An 11,054-nucleotide genomic window follows, 5' to 3' on the forward strand; every position below is an offset into this window, starting at 1 on the left:
AAAAAATGTACTTCAGGGTGGGCGTGGTGTGACGTTAATACTTTCTCTCCAGTTAAGAGAGGCAACTCTTCTCAGGCCCTGTCTTTCCATCATTACCAAAATGAATCATTACCCTTGAGCAAGATAACAGCACTTATTTTCATTCTTACTAGCTTTATTACTTTTTTTTAAACTAGCTGTCCCTACAGAGGAGATCATATTTGATACTTACAGGTACCAAATTAAACAGATGCAAAAAAATTATCTAAAATATACTGATGGAATTATCTACCATGCCCCCCCCCCCGCCCCTTTCCCATGAGGTAGCATTTTTAGAAAATTGCTGCTTGCAGAACAATTTTTCTTTAGTATTTTTCCCCAAAGCTGCATTGCAGAAAATGCAATAGCTGATAGTTCCTTTGTTTGAAAGTAGTAGTAGTTCCTTTGTTTGAAATAAGTGAACACACAAGTGATAGTCTTGATCTCATCACATGCTGTTGATCTCTTGGTGATGGGAGATTTCTTGGTCTCTCATGAAACACTGAATTTGCATGCAGAGAATAGAAACTTCCTTGAGAAAGTACAATGGCAAAATAGTAGCATTGGCTATTGGGTGAAATAATGTGTCAGCTTGGAAAATAGTTTTGAGAGCAGATCTAACCCCTGATGGAATGTTTTTAACATTTTTTTTTCACTAGGATTTTTTAAAAAAGACAAGTATATTTTCAAAGAAGAACAACAAAATAATCTGGGGAAAGTATTATTGGGTCATGTTAAAGCTACAACTTTCAGTTGTTCCTGAAGATGTGAGAAAAATCATGTAGCCTATTATCTTAAAAAATCTCTATCTTCCTCTTGACTATAGTGATAATTTGTACCATACGCCACAGATTAAAAGAGGCACTGACCAACTAACACTTCATAATTACCTGTCTGGCATTTAAACAAGCTGTAGAAAAAAACATATGTCTAGCCATATTTAAAAAGCTATATAAGAGTATTAAAGTTTTCTGCAGTCATCAAAGTAAGGCTTCATTCAACTTTTGAAATAACTTACAAGATCAATTCAAACATAAATGACTCATGGAATGCTATTTCACCAAAAAATTTTAAAAAAATTAAAAAAAAGAAGAAAAAAAAAAAAGAAAGAAAGAAAAAAACCCAAACCCTAGCAACATATGGCTCAAGAGAAGGAGGTAATCCTATCACTCCCTAAAAAGGCAACCTGAGTTACAAGACAGGAGGATGACATTAAATAAGTGCCTCAATTGCCTAGATATTAAGAGTGCACTTTGAGAGCATTATAAGCACATCTGGTGGTAGGATGGCTCTATTATGGTATTGTAAGAACTCCAGAAATATAGGTACATATAATGCTTGCTCCCTCTCCTATAGAGTGCACTCACAATCCCAGATCAGGCAGCAGTTAATAATTTTCATCTGGCAAACCTCTCTTATATTTTGAAGAGCTAGTTAGACTAAGAACTATCTGAGTTCCCTAGATATTTGTAACCTTGACAGACGCATTCTTGGCTTTTTTGTACCTCCAGATAAACTTGGAGAAGGTTCCATGCAGACTTTTTAATATCTCACCGTGGGATGAGGGGAGGAAGCAGCTGCAGCAGGGTATCAGAGGAGTGGCAAAATGGACATTTTTATGGAGTTGATCCTGCCAAATATAGAAAGAGTAGGAGATCTTTCCATCTCACAAGATCTTTTTGCATGGAGCTAATCAAAAGAGTAACATTGCAGTTCTTCAGGCTAGCTAAGGTTACCGGAATAAACAGTCCAAATATGTAATGCTTCAGTTTGCCAACACAAACGGAAAATCCTACCTAGTCAGATTAAATTCTGCTGATGGCAACGAGAGGCTTATTTCTTCTTAACTTTAATTTCCAATATCTGCCTGGAAGCTTCCAATAATTTATAAAAGGCCTATAGCTATTGATTTTGCATAGGCAAAGGACAAAATTTTGTTCAAGTGAAGAATATTTTTGTATCAAGTGTCTGACTTCCATGCATGTGGTACCAACATGGAATGAGTCACAAAGAAGCTTTGTGATGCCTTTTTTTCTGCCAGAAATGGAAACAAGAAGCCCTATTATTTAAATTATACTTTGGTATAGTACCATAACCAACGTTGTAGCACTGCACTGTTAAGACCATGAAAATACTACATTAGAGAATTTTTCTCTAGACCTGGTTACCTGAAAATTTCATCACAAGTGACTTGACTAAAACACTTTTCAGCATTACAAAGGTCAAGGGACACAAATCACTGCACTTTTTAAAATTCACTGGTAAGGTAATAGTAGCTTCACTTGGTCACCCAGGCAAGAAAACGGGGAGTTCAATATTCCTTCATCATGTGTTTGTTCTTCACGGCCTCTGGAAGTATAAATGTCTCTTCATGCATTACATGGCGTAACTAGTTTTCTACCTTAGGAAGCTAGTTTGCTGATGTTAGGTGGTGAATATTTTCAAACAAAAATCAAACAAAATCCAACTGCATTGATAGGACAGGCTTAGACTATATCTGTCTGTCATGCTGTCACATCTTTGAAAGGCAGCTGCTCATTCCACACTTCCATGTGTTAAGCACACTCTATCCACACTATAATAATGAATCTGTGTGGCTTGAAATCCTTTAGATTTTTTGTTTATTTAAAGTAACACTCTTAATAAAATAAAACTTTGATAATTGTCTTGAGCAATATAAATACCAGCAGTAAGAGTTACTGTGCTAGCTCTGTTTTCTCAGGAAAGAATGCAGCTACAAAACTTAGTTATAATTAATGCATAATTTTGATTTGTACCATAATTCATGGAGGTAAATGTCTACACAAAGAGGAGGAAAGTTTAGCTAATTGTCATCTTCCCCACAAATTAGTTTTTCACCATTTGTTTATTTTGTAGATTTGGAATAACATGATAACAGAATCATGGAATTGCTTGGGTTAGAGTACTTTAAAGATCATTTAGTTCCAAATGCCCATGGGCAGGGAACATTTCACTGGACAAAGTTGCTTAGATCCTTATCCATTCCAGTCTTAAACACTTGCAGGGATGGCGAGTTCACAACCTCTCTGGGCAACCTCAGCTTCACAGTAGCGAACTTCTTCCTAATATCTAATCTAAACCTACCCTCTTTCATCTTAAAACAATTCCCCCTTGTCCTGTCACTATATGCCCTTATCAAAGTCCCTCGCCATCCTTGTAAGCCCCCCTTTACATATGTAAAGAAATTGATGAAAGTAGGCTCTAAAAATAATTGAGTAGAGGGAGGTAAACTGAGTGCTCACAAAGATTTTTGAAACTGGAATGAAGTATTGCTATCACTGCTGTCCTCTGAAATATGTCTATTCCATCCCCGTTTAAACGTGGGAGGTAGAAAGGAGAATCTATCACCTAAGCAGTACCAAAATCTCAACTGACTTTTATGTAACCATAAACCAGAACCCACTCCTACACCTTCCTGGGTGCCAAAAGCTCCAGCTGTCCTTTGTGCACCTGCCAAAACCTCCCCTTTTACTCAGCAGCTGCTGCAAAGTATTTGTACACATTCAGTGCAAAGTTCTGTAATGTAACACGGAGCAGATAATTTTAAATAAGTGAGCAGGTGACTTAAGTAATTTTAATCACAAGGTTCTGGTACCACTCCTTAATTTCCAAAGATAAGTCAATTTTCTTCAAGTGATGGATTTTGGAAATATTTTATAATAACTAAGAAGACATTTAATACTAAGATTTATTTAAATTAGTTTTAATCTCTAAAATATATTTGAGATCTTCATGGGAATTTCTTTGGAAGAGAAAATGGAATTCCTTCAAGTTATGTTCTACAAGCATTTACATTTATTTGTAGGTTGTAAGTTACTGAATAAACTGTCATGAAATTATTATCTGTATGCATGCAAAAAAGGCAAGCTTCAGCAGTATAACACTAGGGATTTCTGTAAATCAGAACTTTGACTTTCCTTAGAAAGGACTTTTCAGGACTTTGACTTTCCTTAGAGCTTGGCAGCATAAATGTACTATCTAAAAATAAAAGGAATGTTTTCAAGGCCAAAGAAAGTTTAGAAGTAAACTTAATTTTTTTTCTAATTTTGAAAACTTAGGGTTATTTTTGTTATTCATATGTTTTGTCTGTACCAGAGGAAAGTAAATTGAAAGATTTAAAAATAATAAAAGCAAAAGTAAATGGACAGTGGCTGATTGAGGCAGAATGCTTTAAAGGCTTGATGCTTTGGTCTTCATGACATATCATTTAGGTATATTAAAACATGGAATTTAGGATACTGACTGCAAAGACTCTTGCTTAGAAATATGGATCCTTTAAAACAAAAGAATAGTTACAACTGGCACAGCACTCTTGTTTCTAATTTTTAAGGCTCTCTAGATATCAGGCCTCAAATTTTAATCTTGTTTGGGGCTCATGCCACTAAAACCTGGAATAGAAAACTGGATTTTAGGAAAGAATTTTTCATTTCCAGAAAATAGATTTTATAAAGAGAAAGTATTTTTTTCTAAAAGATGAAAGGGACCTGATAGTAGAACTAATACAGTTTGAATTCAGTCATTACTTTTTCATTCAATTATTCTTAAAGGTAACATGAGTGAAAGGCTCTGCTGAAGAAGGAGCATTAAATCGGAAGTTTAGGAAATATTTACATTTTTAATCAAAAGGATTTGTTGATGTCCACATAAGGAAGTTATATTAAAGATACACATCCAACACAGCCCATCATGTGGCCCTTAAGACTACTAAGGACTTATATATCTTAAGTATGTAATAAGTATTTTGGCAATGTAGACACAAACAATGTCAACCTCACTGTTTTGACTCCCCTCCTATGATTCCTACAGAGCAGACCTTAAAATAAATTGGTCACAGCAAAAACATTTATCGTGTAGATCAGAAGATACGCGATGAGAAATAATTTACTCATATCTAAAATAACAGTCTAATCATCAGATGTGGAGATGCAGATGCTAAACAACTTGTTGACTAAGGGAAAAGAAATGGGGCTTTCGTGCCAGTAAGCAGATGTGCTCAATAGACTGGCTCGTAAGCGCTGGTTTAGAAACAGCTGTTAATGCTACCATCATCTTTAATACAGCTCATTTCCTGCCACTTCCTTTGTTTTCTGTGCATACACATGCTTGCTCTATACAGTTAAGTTGTGCTAGTCAAAGGGTGGAGACGAGGGAGTGCATTTCAATAAACAGTAGACAAGCCAGACTTGATTCTGGGAGGTGGTGAGCACGCTCAGATCCTGCTAGAGCTAACTTAGCCTTGAAAAATAGCATTAACAGCTTTCTAAATCTTATTAAATTTGTCACAGTAGACCTTTAAACTTCTCTAATGGATATAATTTTTTGCAAAAGTTGTGAAAGTCACTACTAGTTCTTTCACTGGGGGAAACTTCAAAAATTTTTAAAGTTCACGTCAGTAAGGATTTTTTCTCTCTATTTTTATTTCAATTTTTCTTTATTTTTCTTTCAGTCATCCAGTCATTCAGTGACTTTCTGTCATTCTTGATCTATTCTATTCTATTCTATTCTACTTCTTTTATTTTCTATGTTCTTTCTTTGTCCTCTCTCCTTTATGTTTCTCAGGGTGTTTTGTTTTGATTCATATTTTATGCAAGACCTGAAAGATTTAAATGAGTTGTGTGTTTAAAAAGCATGTTTTTCCATAAACCAAGATAAACTAATGCTCTGAATTACTTCACACAGTTTGCTTCACTTCCTTTCCATTACTAAAATATCGATGGATCACATATCAGTAACAATTATACCCTTTATAATTGACCTTCAGCTCCAAAGGAAGTTCAGAATTCCAATATCTAAATTTGATCTCTAGAGGAAATAACAAGTGAAGTACCTGTCTCATATTATTAGCACATGAGCATTAAGGTCTTCATTTAAAGTCTAGTGAGCTGCATGAAAAAAACTGACGTTGACATTAGTGTACTTTGGATCAGATCAAAAGTACAGATCAGATCAAAGACTTCAGTACTTCATAATGGACTCATAATGTCATATGTCCTCATAATGGAGGACATTACTAAATATACAGTAAAAAATATTTTGTATATCTATAATGCATTCCCTTATATAAGAACACTGCTGTACATTAACACAGCAAATGGCATCAAAACAAACTCACAATATTTTCAATTATCAACTTGACTATAAATGATTTTGAGCTTTTGAGAATAATCTTTGACATACCAAAAAACCAATTGCTTATTTTATATTCTGTAAGTAAATCAAACGGAGTTTATTTAAAATAATGAACAAAAAACTCTTTTTTCCTCCTTTTTACCATTGTTATAATTTTCTCTTTACGGGAAGGCTATATGTTCATCAGTAGTATATTTCCTCCCACGAGATTGTCAGGGTTACTTTCTTCCTTCTACACTCAAGAGAGTGCATGCAAAGGTAGCTGGAGTAATTTCCTCCCAACTTTCCATGTTTCCCATACAATGGGTCACATGCAGACATAGCGTTGCATGCTGGATCCTTGGAGGAATATGCAAATGTATCTCGTACTCATTCTTGAAAAGGGAAGTCATCCTCCTTTAACTGATTTATATTAACTAATATGCAGATGCTGACCTCTACTAACCCCTGATGGAGGCACTTTAAGGCATGATCTTATGAGCTGATCTGAAGGTTGGTGATCTGAGTGAAGTACTCCCCAGCCTGAATTCAGTTGCTCATTACCTGCAAGCTGGGGTCAATGTTTTGGATTTAATGCTCAAGGAGACAAGACTCCACTCTGCTGTTGTCAAAGTGACCTGAATTATAACAAGCAGAACCAAAATGTATTGTCATAAAAAATGAAAAACCAGAATAATTTATTAAATTACAGTAGAAAACAGTCAAAAAATGTCAGCTTAGCAGATGTGAGAATTAGTTTTGTCTGTGAGAGAACAGAAATGAGCACCTGTAACAGAAACCAGGCATAATCACCCTGTTCACTCCTGTCCCATGCAGAACAGTGTCTGAGTGGTCATAGGAGTATTAGCTTCAGTTTCTCAAATATCCTCAAATGAATTGATCGCATCCAGAAGGCCTGGATATCTCTTATTCCAGTAGTTGCATCCAGGCTGTGCACTGAAACTTTTACTTAAATTCACCATTGTCTTTTTCTTGAAACCATGTTTTCTGTACATTATTACTCTGTTCTAGGCTTTGAGTCATGTGATATATTCTGTGAATATTCAAGGACATAAAAATATCCAGAGAATTGCTTAGACCTTTCAACAATTACTCCAATCCGGTATTTTCTTCTTACCAAAGAAAGTTATCTTGGCCCTTATTTCATAAGAAGTGTGATAATATCCAGTGATAATGGGTCCACTCCAAAGTGTATTATTTTTGATGTTCAGATAATGATTGCAGTTGCACCTACTGCAGTATCTGGCACAAGTAGAGCAGTGCCTTTTGCAAGGGAAACTTCACTGTTCAAAAAAACCCCAAAAATTAAACACAATAGCATTATCACTTCTCCCAGAAAGCTGCCAATTCTGTACCCTTTTGAAGATGTTTCCATGGACACTTCTGATACCAGTTCTGAGTATGATAATTTCCAATATCACAGCAGCCAGTACTAAATACCTTCCCTTTTACACTTTTTTCACTTGGCAAGCGAGATTTTTTTGGCTCTGATGAGTTGACTAGAGGAAAAGATGTGCTCTGCTTTAAGGCTCTTAACTAACCTGGAATCATTTTATTCTGTTCCCAAGTGATTATCTTTAACAGCTCACTTTGGATTTAGCAGGAATATACAGTATTAAAAAAATAAATAAACTCTCTTCCTTCCTATATACATATACAAAGATAGTGACGCTATCTATCAGTTCAATTGTAGTAAAATTTTAATGTAAAATTCAAAGCAATAGTAAAGGTTAAAAACTTTGAGGTTTTCTGGATGTGTAAGACAGATTCAGCAAAACAGCATTTTTGTGGCTCTATTACTCATGTTGTACAATATGTCCTGCTGTGCCTGTTGCTTGCTGATTCTTTTAAAACTCTGAAACACATTCTGCTAAACACAGGAGAGGATATACCAGCATTGCAAGCTTTCTTGCTTTTTTTCCAAGTTAAATGTTGCAGGCATTGTTTATTTTTCTGTGGAACCTTCATCTGAAGAGCTGCACACACACACACAGAAGATTTTTCAGCAACATTAACTCTAAATGAATCAAACCGAACAATATTCTATTCATACTGTTCTCAGTGACAGTACTTGAAGCTGATCTTAAATCAGCCTTTAATCTGGTCTAATATATTTGACAGCTGCTACGCACATCTTTTTTTTTTTTTCTTTACTTTTCTTTTGGCTATTGAAAAATATTGTGGTTTGCAGTGCAAATAATTTAGGTTCACTTTTCCCTCATATATTTCCATACAGAGATGGGGAGGAGCGGGAATGAGTTTCAGATGGCGTAAAATCTTGGGGTTTAATATGACTTAAACACAGATATATTTTTAGTCTTCCATGTTACAAATTTTTTTTTCATTCTTATCTGAAATTATTTGCTAATTTTGACTCAATTTATAAATGTCTTGCCTTCTGACTTTGAGGGTATTTATTTGTCTAAAAAATTTGATCAGGGTCTATGGTTAAATGCAGCAGCATAAAGGACCAGTTGACTAGAATGATTTGAAAACATTTGTGAAATGGACAGGGAAGTCTTAAGCTCTTATAGTAAGAAATGGTCTTTCAGCAAGTTTAAAAAAAAAGGCACCTTTAAAGTGCTGCACCTGAAACTCATCACCAGCTCACAGAAACAAAGAAGAAAGCAATGCCAAATTTCAGGCAAGTTGTTTTGCAGAGTAAATACCCTCTGATGAAGGGTTCTCTGTTACTCAAAATGTGTGTTCTTTTGCACAGTCCCTTGATGGGAAACATTTTGACTTTGTTTCTCTCTCTGACAAATGGCATTAATATGTTTTTCAAGGGTATGTGACCTTTCTAATGTTTTCTAAAGGGCTCAGAGATGTTCCTACAGAACTGTCTGTAGCAGATAACCCTGCTGTCTTCTTAAGAGTAACCCCTTTTCCTCCTTTGCAGTCATTATCCCCAGTGTCCACATCCTATCCAAAACTGAATCACCTGGTCTTCAGGGAAAGCTTGCTAAGCTCTTTACCATCCAGACAGAAAGGCACGTTAGGAAAATACAATCCCCAAGTGCTGCGCTACAGGTAGAAAGTTCATTTTTACCTTCAGTGACCTCATCTTTATTTTCTTGTTTTGTCTTTCTTCTGTGAAGGTAAAAGTTTGGTTCCAGAACAGACGGATGAAGTGGAAGCGTGTAAAAGGGGGCCAGCAAGGGGCAGCAGCCCGGGAGAAGGAACTGGTGAATGTGAAAAAGGGCACACTGCTCCCCTCCGAGCTCTCCGGCATCGGCGCCGCCGGGCTCCAGCACACGGGGGACTCACTAGCCAACGACGACAGCCACGACAGCGACCACAGCTCTGAGCACGCACACTTATGATACACAGAGAGTGTCCCAGCTCCGTTCTCAGGAAAGATGCTTTGCTGGCAAGCCTTACACAGGCATCGTTTACTTATGCAAGTGACTCTGGCAGTGATCTTTAAAGTTGTTATGGAAAATTCAGGCTTATTGTGTCTGCTTTTCTCGATTCTTAGATGGTTTACAGTAAGTGCCATGTCTTAAAGGTGCCTCAAGAGTGGAGAAGTGGAAGACAAACTTACTTTGAACATTCCAGATTTGTTTGTCGTTTTTATGACAGGGGGCAGGTATTGTTGCTTAAGCTTGCACTGAAAATTACATTGCTCTCAAAGACGTTATATTCTGAAAACCACAGTGCCACAAAATCACTATCTAGTGGATAAGAAATGTATTTTAACTCTGTATATATTTACCTTACAGCATTTTCCTGTCTTCACTAATTTTTAGCAATGCATTCATATTAGCTGATGGCAATAGTCACTCATGACAATAAATGGCTTTTTGTCTCTATATCTTTGTTTTGTTTTACCAAAGACATACAATACATGCAGATACTTTTGTTCAAGTAGAGAACAATACAATAGTGTCTGCTAGGACACATCCTTGTATGACAGACAAAACAAACCTTATGTTGCATTTACTATCAACTGCTGCTAATAGGGTATTATTAAATTTACCTAGCTCCTCAATTCTTCCTATCTTATAACTGCAAAAAGTGATTTTTACAATCATAAGGATAGACCAGTAACCTGCCAAAAATGTCATGTTCCACTCATGCTCAGTGGAAACTGTCCAAAGGATTATTCATCTCTACTTTGTCATAATTGAGTACATTGATAAATGCTGAAACTCTGCAGAAATGTTGTTGCTTCATGTTCAGTTTGAAAAAACAGCAGATAAACTGAAAGTTATTATCAAGTGCTTATGTTGGTAGGAATCAAAATATGAAGGTAACTCTATATTGTGTCCCATGTGTAAAATCAAGACATATTTTCTGTTATAAGCTTTTGTGTACATACAGGCAAATACCAAACCCCAAAATTTAATGCAAACTATTGATTGTACTTTGTAAAGAAATATGTTTAATAAATAATCCTTTTTAAATAATGCTGGTCTCTCCACAGTGATTTCATGGGACTCTAAAAGTGATTTTTGCCTAAGCAGCTCTGTCTCTTTTTGTGTCTTTTGGAACTTCATCTGGGGACAACTCAAAGCTGTTTTCAAATTTAGGCTTTTAATCTTGGACAAACCTTCTACCTCGATCCATTTGGGAAACTCTTTCCTTTAGCAGGAAAAATTTAACTAGCAGCTAATGATGTCTTCAGCCAAAACCAACAAGAGTCTGTTCCACCATTTTTCCAGATTTAGAGCAAATATAAAGGTTATTTTGTAGAACTTGTTGAAGTGGATGAGAAGGAATAAATATAAGGAAGGAATGCATACTTGCATTAATCATGCCTTTGTTCAATAAAGTTGTTCAATAGAAAAACCTCAAAGCATCTCCCCAGAAATTCAGAGATTAATTGGACTGGGTAGGAAGTGGGTGAAAAAAAAAAAAAGGAGCAAGAAATGTGCACATCCTAG

At 35.9% G+C, this 11,054-nt stretch overlaps 1 protein-coding gene across 1 annotated transcript in view; it reads left to right on the forward strand.

Annotated features, from left to right (window-relative positions):
- Positions 1-10,577, forward strand: part of MEOX2 (mesenchyme homeobox 2) — a 51,964-nt gene extending 41,387 nt beyond the window's left edge. The window contains exon 3 of the mRNA XM_041418244.1: positions 9,267-10,577. Within this exon, the coding sequence (XP_041274178.1) occupies positions 9,267-9,491 (225 nt within the window). The 3' untranslated portion in view covers positions 9,492-10,577. The remainder of the gene's footprint in view (positions 1-9,266) is intronic.
- Positions 10,578-11,054: the final 477 nt, after the last annotated feature.

Source organism: Onychostruthus taczanowskii, unplaced genomic scaffold (assembly GCF_017590055.1).
Source record: "Onychostruthus taczanowskii isolate IOZ18803 unplaced genomic scaffold, ASM1759005v1 scaffold59, whole genome shotgun sequence".
Lineage (NCBI taxonomy): Eukaryota > Metazoa > Chordata > Aves > Passeriformes > Passeridae > Onychostruthus > Onychostruthus taczanowskii.